The sequence below is a fragment of the Taudactylus pleione genome, unplaced genomic scaffold (genome assembly GCF_031769625.1).
Source record: "Taudactylus pleione unplaced genomic scaffold, aTauple2 ptg000217l, whole genome shotgun sequence".
NCBI classification, from domain to species: domain Eukaryota; kingdom Metazoa; phylum Chordata; class Amphibia; order Anura; family Myobatrachidae; genus Taudactylus; species Taudactylus pleione.
Window position 1 is genome coordinate 5,553,318 of NW_028284619.1, and position 17,632 is coordinate 5,570,949.

The following is a 17,632-nucleotide window of genomic DNA, read 5'->3' on the forward strand; positions in this document are numbered from 1 at the left end:
ACTTTGTTGATGCACGTGCGGCTACTGCGCACACAATTCACAAACACAGAAAATATATTATTTTTTTAGCACTTGGGGGGAGCACCCCTGATGGACAGAGCACCCCCTGGACAACACTACAGCACCCCTTTAGGACTGGGACACTGCACAGGACTTTGGAACTGACTGCACAACACAGTCCAGCCAGCCCCTATGGACTTTGAAGTAGTGGACACAGCCCCTATTAACAACAGCAGCACAGCACAACACAGCCAGCCCCTATGGACTTTGAAGTAGTGGACAACAGCAGCACTACACTACACTACACTACACAGCACTAACTCCCACCCTCCCTCTTCACTGTCCACAGCCGAGTGAGAAAATGGCGCCGACGCGGGTACCTTATATAGGATCCAAAACCCGCGAGACTCGGAAGGCGGGATGATGACGTTTTGCCTCGATGTCAGATCCGAGTCAGGCGGGAAAAGTCGAGCCTGACTCGGATCGGACTCGGATCGGGGGGGCTCGGGGGGGTTCGGATTTCAGAAATCCGAACCCGCTCACCCCTAATATATATATATACTGTGTATATATATTAGGGGTGTGCACGGCCACTTTTCGTGTTTTGTGTTTTGGTTTTGGATCTCAGTGGCAAACGCAGGATTTTTAGAGGGGGGTTTCCAAATGCTTGATTTTAGAGTGAGTGTGGCCAGTCCATGAATAATTAGCACTTAACCTGCTTTAATATGTGTCATACAAAGTGTAATGTGCGTCATAATTCCAGCATATCAAAGACCAGCAATCACAGTAAGCCATTAAATGTGGCAATAGGGCCAACCTGCCTGAGCTAAATGTTTTTATTTCAGATGTGTACTCCATTCCCAAATATTTGAGCAAGTCAGGGAGTCGGGGGGTGCAGCAGAAGAACCTAGCACTGCCCTGGGCATATATGTACATATTGGTCTTCTAATGCACTGAATAGTGTATTATACTGTATTAATAATTTACCCTATTGCTGGTCTATAGCATTGAAGCCATAACAGTGCATGTTTTTCAGATTTCCTAGTTGGTGCACAGGTGTATTTAATACTGGCTGACACATATTAAAAGATCAACAGGGGGTGCTATTTATTTCATTTGTGATTCTGAGAAGAAAATGCAGTAAAATTATTTTATTTTACAATTTCTACTGTGGTTATGGGCTGGGGAGGGGGGTTTCCAGGCAACCGGAAACCCCCCCTGCGTTTGCCTATGGATCTGGATCTTTTTTCGTGTTTTAGATCTGGATTGGTTTTGCCAAAACCACCCTTCCGTGTTTTGGGTTCTGGGTTTTGTGTTTTGGATCTGTATTTTTTTTTAAAAAAAGCATAAAAACAGCTAAAATCACATAATTTGTGGGTTTTTCTGCTCCTATGCTATTATTAACCTCAATAACCTTAATTTCCACTCATTTGCAGTCTATTCTGAACACCTCACACCTCACAATAGTGTTTTTATGTACAAAAGGTGCACCGAGGTAGATGGATGACTATGCTAAGCGACACGAATGGGCGGCACAAACACGTGGCCCATCTAGGAGTGACACTGCAGTGGCAGACAGGATGGCAGTTTGAAAAACTAGGCCCCAAACAGTACATAATGCAAAGAAAAAAAAGAGGTGAAAGATGGAATTGTCCTTGGGCCCTCCCACCCACCCTTATGTTGTATAAACAGGACATGCACACTTTAACAAACCAATCATTTCAGCGCCAGGGTCTGCCACACAACTGTGGCTGAAATGATTGGTTTGTTTGGGCTCCCACAAAACAAGCTGGCAGTTTATCTGGCCCTGCACAAACTGGCTCTACGGAGGCAAGATGTCGTCCTCATCCTCCTCATTCACCGATTCCTCACCCTCTTCAGTGTTGTGTACATCCTCATCCTCACAGAGTATTAATTCGTCCCCGCTGGAATCCACCACCACAGGTCCCTCTGTACGGTCTGGAGGCTGGTCTCCCTGGAAAAGTTGATAATTCATTTTTATGTACATCATCTTCTCCACATTTTGAGGAAGCAAACTCCTATGCCTTTTGCTGACAAGGTTCCCGGCTGCACTAAACACTCTTATGGAGTGCACACTGGAGGGGGGGCAACTCAAGTAAAATAGAGCCAGTTTGTACAGGGGCCTCCAAATTGCCTCTTTTTCCTGCCAGTACATGTACGGACTGTCTGACATGCCTACTTGGATACTGTCACCGATGTAACCCTTTAACAGACAGACGCATGCTTGTCGCTGCTGCTTTAAGGATGCAGGTGCGGCTACAGCCCACACATTTCACAAAGACAGAAAAAAAAGAAGAATTTTTTTATTGTTTGTGGAGCACACTTTGAGGGTTACACCACCCTTTAACAGACAGACACACGCTTGTCGCTGCTGCTTTAAGGATGCAGGTGCGGCTACAGCCCACACATTTCACAAAGACAGAAAAAAAAAGAAGAATTTTTTTATTGTTTGTGGAGCACACTTTGAGGGTTACACTACCCTTTAAAAGACAGACGCATGCTTATCGCTGCTGCTTTAAGGATGCAGGTGCGGCTACATCCCACACATTTCACAAAGACAGGAAAAAAAAGAATTTTTTTATTGATTGTGGAGCACACTTTGAGGGTGTTACCACCCTTTAACAGACAGACGCACGCTTGTCGCTGCTGCTTTAAGGATGCAGGTGCGGCTACAGCCCACACATTTCACAAAGACAGAAAAAAAAAGAAGAATTTTTTTATTGTTTGTGGAGCGCACTTTGAGGGTTACACCACCCTTTAACAGACAGACGCACGCTTGTCGCTGCTGCTTTGAGGACAGTATCATATGCAGTGACAGTAGACTTTTCAGAAATTGTTGGCACGTCCTTCAGTCCGGACCAGATGTCCAAACCGGCCCTTGACTTATGACACAGGCACACGCTTGGCGCTGCTACTGTGTTGGTGCACGTGCGGCTACATCGCACACAAGTCACAAACACATAAAAAAAATAGTTTTTTATTTTTTGGAGCACTTTGAGGGTTACACCACACTTTAACAGACAGACGCACGCTTGTCGCTGCTGCTTTGAGGAAGCAAGTGCGGCTACAGCCCACACATTTCACAAAGAGAAAAAAAAAGAAGAATTATTTTATTGTTTGTGGAGCGCACTTTGAGGGTTACATCACCCTTTAACAGACAGACGCACGCTTGTCGCTGCTGCTTTGAGGATGCAGGTGGAATCTAGACGGGATTTGGAACCAGGGACACACTACCTCCATCAATTGTCTAAATCCCACTGCACTAATGGCGGATACCGGACGCACGTCTAACACCAACATAGCTGTCAAGGCCTCACTTATACGTTTTGCTTCAGGATGACTGCTGTCGTACTTCAGCCTCCTCGCTAAGGACTGTTGGAGGGTCAATTGTTTAGTAAAAGTAGTGGTGTTCCTACTTCCTCTCTGGGATGATGAACAACTCCCAGCAGCAGCAACAGCACTAGGAGGAAGTGGTTCTTGATCTTTCCCTATTTTATTTTTATCGGAGAAAGTTTGGTCCCCCATTTATGTTATATTGATATATACGTGCGGCTAAGGTGCACACAAACACAGAAAATATTTTTTTATTTTTGCTGGAGAGTAGTGCACTTTGTGGGTTACACCACCCTTTAAGAAATGAGCCAGCCGGCTCTTTACTTATGGGACACAGGCGCACGCTTGGCGCTGCTCCTTTGTTGATGCTCGTGCGGCTACAGTGTACACCATTCACAAACACAGAAAATATTTTCTTATTTTGTTTGGAGTGCCCTTTGGGGGTTACAGCACCCTTTAGCGGTCAATCCAGCTGGCCCTTTATTTATGGGACACAGGCGCACGCTTGGCACAACTTTGTTGATGCACGTGCGGCTACTGCGCACACAATTCACAAACACACACAAAATTTTTTTTTTATTTTGTTTGGAGTGCCCTTTGGGGGTTACAGCACCCTTTAACGGTCAAGCCAGCCGGCCCTTTATTTATGGGACACAGGCGCACGCTTGGCACTGCTCCTTTGTTGATTCACGTGCAGCCACAGTGCACATAATTCACAAACACAGAAAAAATATTTTTTGTTTAGCACTTGGGGGGGGCACCCCTGATGGGCAGAGCACTCCCTGGACAACACTACAGCAGCCCTTTAGGACTGGGACACTGCACAGGACTTTGGAGTGGACACAGCCCCTATGGACAACTGACTGCACAACACAGTCCAGCCAGCCCCTATGGACTTTGAAGTAGTGGACACAGCCCCTATGGACAACAGCAGCACAGCGCAGCACAGCACAGCACAACACTGCACTGCACTACACTACACTACACTACAACACTACACTACACAGCCCAGCCAGCCCTAACTCCCACCCTCCCTCTTCACTGTCCATAGCCGAGTGAGAAAATGGCGCCGACGCGGGTTCCTTATATAGGATCCAAAACCCGCGAGACCCGGAAGGCGGGATGATGACGTTTTGCCTCGATTTCAGATCCGAGTCAGGCGGGAAAAGTCGAGCCTGACTCGGATCGGCCTCGGATCGGGGGGGCTCGGGGGGGTTCGGATTTCAGAAATCCGAACCCGCTCACCCCTACTATATATATATATATATATATATATATAATATATATATATTTAAAAATAATTTGTGTGCCCGGTGCAGGCCACGCCCCCTCCATGTGATGTCACACGGGGGCAGGGCCACAGTCACAGGTGATTACAGCAATGCCCGGAGCATCGGGGAGCTGTAAGGGCAGAGGTGTGACCGTCTGAAGTGTCCTAAGCACACTCCAGGCAGCATTGCTGCATAGATTCTGGCTGCAGGGTGCCATTCTAGGCACCCTGCTAGCCAGATGAGGCTAGCAGAAAATAGCTCTGATGGCCAGACCAAATGATTCCAAGGGCCTTGTATGGACTCCATGCCTGAGGTTCCCCATCCCTGACCTAAAGTTACAAGTTGATATAAGATTTATAGTCACTTCCATGCCGAGGATAAGTGTGCAAATACTTATTTTTTTCATTTCTGAATTGATTTTGTAGATTTCAGGAACAAAAACTCGAGTTCGGGAAAACCCGAGGCCACTGTATCACAGCACTACGTACACAGGTTCAGACTCATTCACAGACAGATGTACAAATGTCGCACATCAAATTGATCAGTCCATGCTAGCAAAGTAGTTTTGTTGCTTGTAGTTGTTTTATTTATATGAATAAGATGCACATTTTAAGCGAGAAAGACGCACAGCATGTCTAAATCGCCCAGGACCTGGCACCGAGAGGGGCTATTTGCCACCATTGAGCAGCAGTGCATGAGGACATATCTGTATTTACATAATAGGTTCTAAACATGTTAATGGCTTCTCTGTCCTTGCTTTTTCACAGCTAATTTTCTCCAGTTAAGTTGATAACTTGTAGTCTGAAGGCAAAGACATGTTTCAGAATTTCATACCTCCCAACTTTCATGTTTGAAAATACGGGACATATAACATGCCGTAGGCGCACGTGGCTGACAAGGGGGTAGGCCTCGAAAAAAGGGGGTGAAACCTTGGAAAACCTGGTGCAGAGCCTCACAATATCCCGTTCACGTCTCTGTGGTGGCACGCCCAGCAATCTCCGAGATGCCCCCAGGCTCCCCTTACATTGTGAATAGATGCTATATGCATGCGCTCCCCACCACTGTGGGACACCATGGCTCGCGGGTGGAACAGCGGGGCAGTCCCGTAAAAATGGAGGAGTGGAATTTTGTACATCAATTTGACTGTGAGCAGGACTATATGTGGCTGGGTTCACTCACTTGAGGCCCAGACTTTGTTAGGTATGTAGGTCATGCTTGGATACTCCTAGGTTTGGAGATGGTCTACCACTCCAAAAAGGTCTCCATTGTATGGGGAAAAGGTGGGGCAGGAGGTGAGAAGCAGTACAGTATGCATATTTGGAAAGGGACTGACCTCATGGTTGCCACTCAAAACATTGAGTGTTACCTGTGGCACTAATGCCAAGGGTCGCCTGCACAAGGCATTTTGTACTCACCAATAAATGAATAAATATAGGGATATGGTAATGAGTCAGTTACCTGAAGATGTCAGACTGTGAATGTTATCATTTCCTAGCCAGAACTCGCTCAGTTGGCTGCCAAAGCCTCGCTTGTAGTCATCCCAATCTCTGTAAAAAATGACAGTGCCATCGTATCGTCTCTGGAAAACCTAAAGGATTACAGCCGATTTAGGAGTCTTGGAAAATCCCAGACAGTAACATAAGCCATGTTGCAAATATACAACTTCAGGACTACTTATTTTCTCCAAAAAATACTACTTACTGCCATTCTTCACCACTTTTACAAGGACGCTAATAGCAAGCAATTTTCAAAACTTAAGTACCCTAAATAGCTTTATTAGGGCTATAAGTACTCATCTTTATTGATCCCCAATGTTAGTGCATCTTTTTTGGGGGGTGTCAAGCTGGTTTCCCCAATTCTGACAGCACTCTCCGCCTGTTTCACATTCACCGGGTCACGTCTTCCCGTACTTTGGACTTGAATACTGCGAATAGCGGGGGCGCGCACGATAAGTTTCCACGTCCAAAACATGCAATGTCGGCGAAAAGTCCGGCATGCAAAACTTTTCCACAGGTGCAAAACTAATTGAATACACCCCAAAGGGTGATATACATTAATAATCGTATTTATAATGCAATCATTAACATATATCTTCAAGATGGTGTATGGTCTTCTTTAGACTTGAAAGCTGGACTCCACTTGAACATTGGGAACCACACAGGGCTTCAAACATAGTATCACCCTTTTTTCCGTTATGGTTGATTTTGAGGGTTACCTTATTGTATATTGGGGTTGGGTACAGGATCCCGATGGTAGGGATGTGGCGGTCAAAATACCAACAGCAGCATTCCGACACTCAGATTCCTGATGCATACAGGTAAGTACCCTAACTCTATTCCCCGCAATCTAACCCTAACCTTACCCCTAGTGCCTCCCCCTAACCCTCCCCCTACCCCTATCAAGTTGTCAGCGGTCAGGATTCTGGCACCGAGATTCTGACCGCCGGGAGTGATGTCAACTACATCCCGTATATTGTATTCAAGCTGCATATGTGCGCAATATTGTACCCTTTTTATATACAGTATATTAGTTTACACAAACGTCCCAATGTGTTTAGTTGAGAGTAAATTGGATAGTGACAGCAGGTGACTGTAACACCTATGCACTAAGTATACTGTCTGTATTAAATTAATATACTGTTTTGTATATACAGTAAGTAGAGGTATTCGAGGGGACTCTGTAAAGTTCTCACTTCAAAAGCATCATAGATCTGTTCTCACTTACAATCCATCCTCCGCCATCTGTGTCCATGTCACACAAGACTGTAAGAGGTTTAACACCATCTGGATATATTTTGTACCATCCGCTGAGGACAGACCCCAGGTTCCGCAGCTCCTTGCAATTTCGAGCAGCTGGAAGAGAGCGTTCAGTAAATGGACAGTCAGACACCAGGCAGGATGATCGCACATACGGCCTGATTCAGAGATGGACGCATCGCCGATATTTATGCAGTTGAGCGATGTTTTGCTACTGCACATGCACAAAAAGTCTAGAATACCTTTAATATGCACTTGCAAGAACCAATATGAGCAATGCTGTTCACAATTTTGTACAGTTAGTGGCGGTTTGAGGGGTGGGCAAGCAAGGCTATCGCCCGTGGCACTGCGACCTGAGGGTGTGGCCGCAGTTATCCCGATTCGGGAGTCCAAGTCTCCCAACAACCCTTCCTGAATGCCGTGTGTGTTACATCATTGCACATTTCATTCTGGGAGAGGCCGTGAAAGATTGAAGATGGAGACCGAGGAGATGCAAAAGAAAGAGGGACTTGCCGCCTAGTAAGACCGGCTCCCGTTCCCCCCTCTAGCAGACGATGCCCCATCCCACGGCAAATGGTGTCCCCCCTATTTTTATATGGTTACACCCCCACCTGGAGTTCAGGGCGCTGAAGGAAGCTCTCCCTCAGCTCCACTACTGCTAGAACCAGCCCTGCGTACAGCACCGCTATCAATTGAGAAGGGGTCTGCAATCTTTTGGTGTTTCAGGCTGGAGACTGGGACGTGACCTAAAGTGATCACAAAAAGGAGCCGTTTGATGGGCGTGTTATGAGCGTGTCTGGGAAGGCTGCTGTGTTCCCAAAACACAAATCCAATGCCTCAGAGGCCATGTATAGTCGGATTTGAAGAAAGTAGCTAGAGTAGACCCTAGGCTACCGCAAATGTCGATGGCGCAACAGATGTGTTTACAATCTCAGATGTACAGAGCATACAGCCTGAAAGGGGACATCTCACCCCTCAAACACTCCATTGCACAGTCCCACAATACAGGCAGGCTGAGATTAGCATTTACATATTCCCGTAACCTCTACTGCGAGAGAAACTGTGACCGCGGCTGCATTACCAGCCATCTCTGAATCAGGCTAATAGTGCAATAGATGATCAGTATTCTCTTGGGCAATCAAATTAGCCAATGACTGCACTGTGCGGGCCCAGGTGTAACTTTTGGCTGCCCTGTGCCACTTTTACTTTACTTTAACCTTTGAACTTTGCTTTAGTAATACGATTAAGTCCTAGCTTAGTGTTACTTTAAGACTCTCACTTACCATAAATTGGGTCTGTGGTGCCTGTGTCCCCTTTTTCTCCTAAGGGGGAAAGACATTAATGAGTCGGGCAGACACAGTGCTGGCAGTAAGTGCTATGTACTAACTTTTTAGCAATATACAGGTCATTACAGTGTTTGAAGTGACTGGTCACTGACTTGTTCATGTTGTTGAAATTAAGATTTACTTACAATAAAAGGCAGTAAGGATCACTGACAAATACGCAGCAGTACAAATGTTTTCTTCTCTAACTTCAATGGCATGCTCTGTTTCTGTGCAGCTGCGCTCAGTTGTACGATTAAACACCAGGATTGGTGAGTTTAGAGGGTGGTGACGTCTGCAGAGCCAACTCTTACAGCTGCCCTTAGTAATGCATTTTTGTGCTTCTCCCAAATATAAAAAAAACATACTTTAAAGGATTGACGGGCTGATTCAGCATGGATCGCTAATCTGCTTATACACACACAGCGCAGTTGCTAATATCAGCGGTGATATGTAAATGTTTGCATTCGCATTGCGATCGCAGCCTAACACAAGGACGCCCGCTTTCCCTTACATCCCTATACTTTGGCAACATGGCGGAATAATCGGTAACATAGGACCCATATGCACAGTTAAGGCAGGTCAGACCTCACTCAGGAATTGCTTACTTCAGCGCACGCTATGAGGCCTCAGGCTGCGTCTGGTATCGCGGTGGCTAATTTATGCACGCCCATGCATCGCCATTGAAACGCACTGGTACGCCTGCGTTCGGACGACCACCTCCCCGTCACCACCCACAAACGGCACTTCCTATCAATCACTCTGCGATGGGTCTGCGTCGCCATTGCGATCACAGTTCCGATCGCAGTGTCTGGTTCACACTAGGGGTGTGCACCGGCCACTTTTCGTGTTTTGTGTTTTGGTTTTGGATCTGGATCTTTCTTCGTGTTTTGGATCTGGATTGGTTTTGCCAAAACCACCCTTCCGTGTTTTGGGTTCTGGGTTTTGTGTTTTGGATCTGTATTTTTTTTTAAAAAAGCATAAAAACAGCTAAAATCACAGAATTTGTAGGTTTTTCTGCTCCTATGCTATTATTAACCTCAATAACCTTAATTTCCACTCATTTCCAGTCTATTCTGAACACCTCACACCTCACAATAGTGTTTTTATGTCCAAAACGTTGCACCGAGGTAGCTGGATGACTATGCTAAGCGACACGAGTGGGCGGCACAAACACGTGACCCATCTAGGCGTGAAACTGCAGTGGCAGACAGGATGGCAGTTTGAAAAACTAGGCCCCAAACTGTACATAATGCAAAGAAAAAAAAGAGGTGCAAGATGGAATTGTCCTTGGGCCCTCCCACCCACCCTTATGTTGTATAAACAGGACACTTTAACAAACCAATCATTTCAGCGCCAGGGTCTGCCACACAACTGTGGCTGAAATGATTGGTTCGTTTGGGCCCCCACAAAACAAGCTGGCAATTAATGTGTCCCTGCACAAACTGGCTCTATGGAGGCAAGATGTCATCCTCATCCTCCTCATCCACCGATTCCTCACCCTCTTCAGTGTGTACATCCTCATCCTCACAAAGTATTAACTCGTCCCCACTTGAATCCACCACCACAGGTCCCTCTGTACCTTCTGGAGGCTGGTATCCCTGGAAGAGCTGATAATTCATTTTGATGAACATCATCTTCTCCACATTCTGTGGAAGCAACCTCCTACGCCTTTCGCTGACAAGGTTCCCGGCTGCACTAAACACTCTTTCGGAGTACACACTGGAGGGGGGGCAACTCAGGTAAAATAGAGCCAGTTTGTACAGGGGCCTCCAAATTGCCTCTTTTTCCTGCCAGTACAGGTATGGACTGTCTGCCATGCCTACTTGGATGCTGTCACCGATGTAATCCTCCACCATTCTGTCAATGGTGACAGTATCATATGCAGTGACAGTAGACATGTCAGAAATTGTTGCCAGGTCCTTCAGTCCGGACCAGCTGTCCAAACTTGGTCCTGCCTGCCCTGCATCACCGCCAGCGGGTTGCTTAGGATACCTAAGTTTTTTCCTGGCAGCCCCAGTTGCAGGAGAAAATGAAGAAGGAGCCGTTGACGTGTCACGTTCCGCTTCAGCTGACAGTGTGTTCACCAGCAGGTCTTTGCACCTCTGCAGGCTTGTGTCGGCCGGAAAGAGAGACACCACATAGGCTTTAAACCTAGGATCGAGCACGGTGGCCAAAACGTAGTGGTCTGATTTCAACAGATTGACCACCCTGGAATCCTGGCAAAGCGAATGAAGGGCTTCATCCACAAGTCCCACATGCCGAGCGGAATCGCTCCGTCTTAGCTCCTCCTTCACTTTCTCCAGCTGCTTCTGCAAAAGCCTGATGAGGGGAATGACCTGACTCAAGCTGGCAGTGTCTGAACTGACTTTACGTGTGGCAAGTTCGAAGGGCTGGAGAACCTTGCACAACACGGAAATCATTCTCCACTGCGCTTGAGTCAGGTGCATACCCCCTCCTTTGCCTATGTCATAGGTGGATGTATAGGCTTGTATGGCCTTTTGCTGCTCCTCCATCCTCTGAAGCATATAGAGGGTTGAGTTCCACCGCGTCACAACCTCTTGCTTCAGGTGATGGCGGGGCAGGTTCAAGAGTGTTTGCTGGCGCTCCAGTCTTCGGCACGCAGTCGCTGAATGGCGAAAGTGGCCAGAAATTTTTCGGGCCACCCAAAGCGTCTCCTGCACGCCCCTGTCGCTTTTCAGAAAATTCTGCACCACCAAGTTTATTGTGTGAGCAAAACATGGGACGTGCTGGAATTTGCCCAGATGTAATGCCCGCACAATATTGGTGGCGTTGTCAGATATCACAAATCCCCAGGAGAGTCTAAGTGGGGTAAGCCACTGGGCGATGATTTCCCTCAGTTTCTCTAAGAGGTTGTCGGCGGTGTGCCTCTTACTGAAACCGGTGATACACAGCGTAGCCTGCCTTGTAACGAGCTGGCATTTCTGAGATGCTGCTACTGGTGACGCTGCTGCTGTTGCTGCGTAAGGTGATACATCTACCCAGTGGGCTGTCACAGTCATATAGTCCTTAGTCTGCCCTGTTCCACTTGTCCACATGTCCGTGGTTAAGTGGACATTGTGTACAACGGCATTTTTCAGGACACTGAGGACACTTTTTCTGACGTTTCTGTACAGTCTCGGTATCGCCTGCCTAGTGAAGTGGAATCTAGACGGGATTTGGAACCGGGGACACACTACCTCCATCAATTGTCTAAATCCCACTGCACTAATGGCGGATACCGGACGCACGTCTAACACCAACATAGCAGTCAAGGCCTCAGTTATACGTTTTGCTTCAGGATGACTGCTGTCGTACTTCATCCTCCTAGCTAAGGACTGTTGGAGGGTCAATTGTTTAGTAAAAGTAGTGGTGTTCCTACTTCCTCTCTGGGATGATGAACGACTCCCAGCAGCAGCAACAGCAGCAGCGGCAGCAGTAGGCGTAGCAATGCAGGATCCTCCAGAGGAATCCCGGATAGGAGAGTCAGTCATGCCAGTGACATGGCCTGCAGGACTACTTCCGATCCTAACTAAGGAGGAAATTGACGAGGAGGGAGTTGACGGTGTGGTTTGCAGGCGCTTGGATACAACAGGACAACGGGATTTAGGTGTCCCTGGACTGCTTACGGTCTTAGCCAAAGTTTCTGAACTTGACAGTAACTTTTTATGAACGCGCTGCAGGTGCCGTATAAGGGAGGATGTTCCTAGGTGGTTGACGTCCCTACCCCTACTTATTTCACCTTTACATATGGTACATATGGCAAGACAGTTGTTGTCCGGATTTGGATAGAAATATTGCCAGACCAAAGAGGTGGAATGTTTGGTCTTCTGCCCAGGCATGACCGTGATGGGCTTTTTCATCCCACGGACAACAACTGTCTCCCCCGGAGCCTGATTTAAACAAACCACATCACCATCAGAATCCTCCTCGCCAACTTCCTCCTCAGCGCCAGCTACACCAGTATCCTCATCCTGTTGTACTTCAACAGTGACATCTTCAATTTGCATATCAGCAAGTGGACTGTGGGTGCTCCTTTCAGCACTTGCAGGGGGCGTGCAAATGGTGGAAAGAGCCACCTCTTCCCGTCCAGTGCTGGGAAGGTCAGGCATCGCAACCACCACCACACTTGGACTCTCCTTGGGGATTTGTGATATCTTCTTAGAAAGCACAGTTCTTCGCTGTGCTTTTGCCAGCTTAACTCTTTTGATTTTTTTAGTGGGAGGAGGGCTTCCATCGTCATGTGAAGCTGAACCACTAGTCATGAACATACTAGGGATCGACCTTAGCCGTTCCTTGCCACTCCGTGTCGTAAATGGCATATTGGCAAGTTTACGTTTCTCTTCAGCTGATTTAAATGTCTTTTTCAAGGTCATTTTCCTGAACTTTGCCATTTGGGATTGTATGTGCCCTCTACTATGACATTGGGCATCGGCCTTGGCAGACGACGTTGATGGCATGTTATCGTCTATGTCATGACTAGTGGCAGCAGCTTCAGCACTAGGAGGAAGTGGTTCTTGATCTTTCTCTATTTTATTTTTATCGGAGAAAGTTTGGTCCTCCATTTATGTTATATCGATTTGATATATACGTGCGGCTAAACACAGAAAATAATTTTTTTTTGGGTTTGGACTGGAGTGTACTTTGTGGGTTACAGCACCCTTTAACGGTCAAGCCAGCCGGCCCTTTACTTATGACACAGGCGCACGCTTGGCACTACTTTGTTGATGCACGTGCGGCTACTGCGCACACAATTCACAAACACAGAAAATAATTTTTTTTTTGGTTTGGACTGGAGTGTACTTTCGGGGGTTACAGCACCCTTAACGGTCAAGCCAGCCGGCCCTTTACTTATGACACAGGCGCACGCTTGGCACTACTTTGTTGATGCACGTGCGGCTACTGCGCACACAATTCACAAACACAGAAAATAATTTTTTTTTGGTTTGGACTGGAGTGTACTTTCGGGGGTTACAGCACCCTTTAACGGTCAAGCCAGCTGGCCCTTTACTTATGACACAGGCGCACGCTTGGCACTACTTTGTTGATGCACGTGCGGCTACTGCGCACACAATTCACAAACACAGAAAATAATTTTTTTTTTGGTTTGGACTGGAGTGTACTTTCGGGGGTTACAGCACCCTTAACGGTCAAGCCAGCCGGCCCTTTACTTATGACACAGGCGCACGCTTGGCACTACTTTGTTGATGCACGTGCGGCTACTGCGCACACAATTCACAAACACAGAAAATAATTTTTTTTTGGTTTGGACTGGAGTGTACTTTCGGGGGTTACAGCACCCTTTAACGGTCAAGCCAGCCGGCCCTTTACTTATGACACAGGCGCACGCTTGGCATACTTTGTTGATGCACGTGCGGCTACTGCGCACACAATTCACAAACACAGAAAATAATTTTTTTTTTGGTTTGGACTGGAGTGTACTTTGGGGGTTACAGCACCCTTTAACGGTCAAGCCAGCCGGCCCTTTACTTATGACACAGGCGCACGCTTGGCACTACTTTGTTGATGCACGTGCGGCTACTGCGCACACAATTCACAAACACAGAAAATAATTTTTTTTTTGGTTTAGACTGGAGTGTACTTTCGGGGGTTACAGCACCCTTAACGGTCAAGCCAGCCGGCCCTTTACTTATGACACAGGTGCACGCTTGGCACTACTTTGTTGATGCACGTGCGGCTACTGCGCACACAATTCACAAACACAGAAAATAATTTTTTTTTTGGTTTGGACTGGAGTGTACTTTCGGGGGTTACAGCACCCTTAACGGTCAAGCCAGCCGGCCCTTTACTTATGACACAGGCGCACGCTTGGCACTACTTTGTTGATGCACGTGCGGCTACTGCGCACACAATTCACAAACACAGAAAATAATTTTTTTTTGGTTTGGACTGGAGTGTACTTTCGGGGGTTACAGCACCCTTAACGGTCAAGCCAGCCGGCCCTTTACTTATGACACAGGCGCACGCTTGGCACTACTTTGTTGATGCACGTGCGGCTACTGCGCACACAATTCACAAACACAGAAAATAATTTTTTTTTTGGTTTGGACTGGAGTGTATTTTCGGGGGTTACAGCACCCTTAACGGTCAAGCCAGCCGGCCCTTTACTTATGACACAGGCGCACGCTTGGCACTACTTTGTTGATGCACGTGCGGCTACTGCGCACACAATTCACAAACACAGAAAATAATTTTTATTTGGTTTGGACTGGAGTGTACTTTCGGGGGTTACAGCACCCTTTAACGGTCAAGCCAGCCGGCCCTTTACTTATGACACAGGCGCACGCTTGGCACTACTTTGTTGATGCACGTGCGGCTACTGCGCACACAATTCACAAACACAGAAAATAATTTTTTTTTTGGTTTGGACTGGAGTGTACTTTCGGGGGTTACAGCACCCTTAACGGTCAAGCCAGCCGGCCCTTTACTTATGACACAGGCGCACGCTTGGCACTACTGTGTTGATGCACGTGCGGCTACTGCGCACACAATTCACAAACACAGAAAATAATTTTTTTTTTGGTTTGGACTGGAGTGTACTTTCGGGGGTTACAGCACCCTTAACGGTCAAGCCAGCCGGCCCTTTACTTATGACACAGGCGCACGCTTGGCACTACTTTGTTGATGCACGTGCGGCTACTGCGCACACAATTCACAAACACAGAAAATAATTTTTTTTTTGGTTTGGACTGGAGTGTACTTTCGGGGGTTACAGCACCCTTAACGGTCAAGCCAGCCGGCCCTTTACTTATGACACAGGCGCACGCTTGGCACTACTTTGTTGATGCACGTGCGGCTACTGCGCACACAATTCACAAACACAGAAAATAATTTTTTTTTGGTTTGGACTGGAGTGTACTTTCGGGGGTTACAGCACCCTTTAACGGTCAAGCCAGCCGGCCCTTTACTTATGACACAGGCGCACGCTTGGCACTACTTTGTTGATGCACGTGCGGCTACTGCGCACACAATTCACAAACACAGAAAATATATTATATTTTTAGCACTTGGGGGGAGCACCCCTGATGGACAGAGCACCCCCTGGACAACACTACAGCACCTCTTTAGGACTGGGACACTGCACAGGACTTTGGAGTGGACACAGCCCCTATGGAGAACTGACTGCACAACACAGTCCAGCCAGCCCCTATGGACTTTGAAGTAGTGGACACAGCCCCTATTAACAACAGCAGCACAGCACAACACAGCCAGCCCCTATGGACTTTGAAGTAGTGGACAACAGCAGCACTACACTACACTACACTACACAGCCCTAACTCCCACCCTCCCTCTTCACTGTCCACAGCCGAGTGAGAAAATGGCGCCGACGTGGGTACCTTATATAGGATCCAAAACCCGCGAGACTCGGAAGGCGGGAAGATGACGTTTTGCCTCGATTTCAGAATCCGAGTCAGGCGGGAAAAGTCGAGCCTGACTCGGATCGGACTCGGATCGGGGGGGCTCGGGGGGGTTCGGATTTCAGAAATCCGAACCCGCTCACCCCTAGTTCACACACATATGCCCAGTGCTAAAAAATATCATCCAATTACGTGCGTATAAGCAACTGAGATCCTTGCTGAATTAGGCCCTGAGACAACTAATTTTAGGGGTGTTTCCTACAGAGGGACAAAAAACATCTTTAGCCCTCCTTTATGGCATTTACATGTCATCATAGGTACTGGTGGTCAGGTGTTGGTCATTATATTAAAGGCAACACACTCTAGAAGGGTAAGCACAATTATATGTGCATAAAATTCGCTTCTAATTGCTTTTTTCAAAAATGTGGCATATATATATAGAGAGAGAGAGATGTTTCTGTTTAAAAAGTAAAGTTCTAATTGATTAAGATGGTGGTGATAGAAGATAGAACTGTATGACATTTGGGCTGCTTGCACCGTGCTACGACAGATGTTGATCTTGCAATTGGGCGCACAATCCATCTGCACAAGGCACCTTGGGCTTCCAAGATGGCTATGTTCTCTCTGGAGAATTAAATTAAAAAAAAATACTATGCCCGGCGCTGCAGCACTGCATAGTCTGTTTACCCAGACTCCCACCTGGCCACTCCAACAATCCTAACTGCCCCCCTCTCAGCGCCCCTGAATGCTCCTTCAAAAAGTAGAATGGTTGTGTGTACCTGTGCATGTGTGTAAATGAAGCTTTGCAGGTCATATTGTTTTCACTTGTAAATTACCCTTTTAGTTTTTTTTACTTTTATAGCCTGTAGGTGTCAATGATGTTATTTCTATCCAAGAAGATAAATGTGGCTAAAAGTTAACACAGCAACATAAAAGAGGGATAAAAAAAAAAATCAGAACAAACATTGGTTATCATCAAAACTAAGTAGTAAGTGTTTCTAATGAGATGATTTTCCATGATGAATTATATTTCATTTATATGTTGACGGCTGTGTAATTAATAATTGCATTCTTGATTCACTGACTAAGAACTTCGGGATAGTTTATTTTTTTTCCGAGGCAGCAGAAATTTATTGACCATGAAGAGGTTACAGAAGATGATACAGGATAAAACGGTAACGGAACTAGCAACTCACCTTTTTGTCCTTTTAATCCAGGAGAACCAGCTGCTCCTGTTCATAACCAAATACATGCAATGAAATAATAATACATAGGAAAATAAATTATACAATAACAAACTTTATGGAATAAGGAAGCGTCCATTGAGCTTTACATTTTTTTATTTATTTTTATTTTGTTCTGTTACTAATCCTTTGTAGGCCAAGTATTACACTTGGCAGCTACTATTACACGGGCAGCATTCTGTAGGGATGTTGTCATTACTGTATGTCTGTGATACCCCCAAGTTTTGGTGGTCTTCCCATTCACATATAGGGCTTCCGTTCCCTCCCCCCATATATATATAGATGTTCTAAGGCATAAAGAATAGA

The 17,632-nt window shown here is 46.5% G+C and overlaps 1 protein-coding gene across 1 annotated transcript in view; it reads right to left on the minus strand.

The window, feature by feature from the left end:
- The window catches only part of LOC148517434 (ficolin-2-like), a 56,341-nt gene that overhangs the window by 20,076 nt on the left and 18,633 nt on the right, over positions 1–17,632 (minus strand). Inside the window, exons 4-7 of the mRNA XM_088478706.1 lie at positions 17,279–17,314; positions 8,665–8,703; positions 7,350–7,477; positions 6,084–6,213 (exon numbers count right to left, since the gene is read on the minus strand). Coding sequence (XP_088334832.1) covers positions 6,084–6,213; positions 7,350–7,477; positions 8,665–8,703; positions 17,279–17,314 — 333 coding nt within the window. The remainder of the gene's footprint in view (positions 1–6,083; positions 6,214–7,349; positions 7,478–8,664; positions 8,704–17,278; positions 17,315–17,632) is intronic.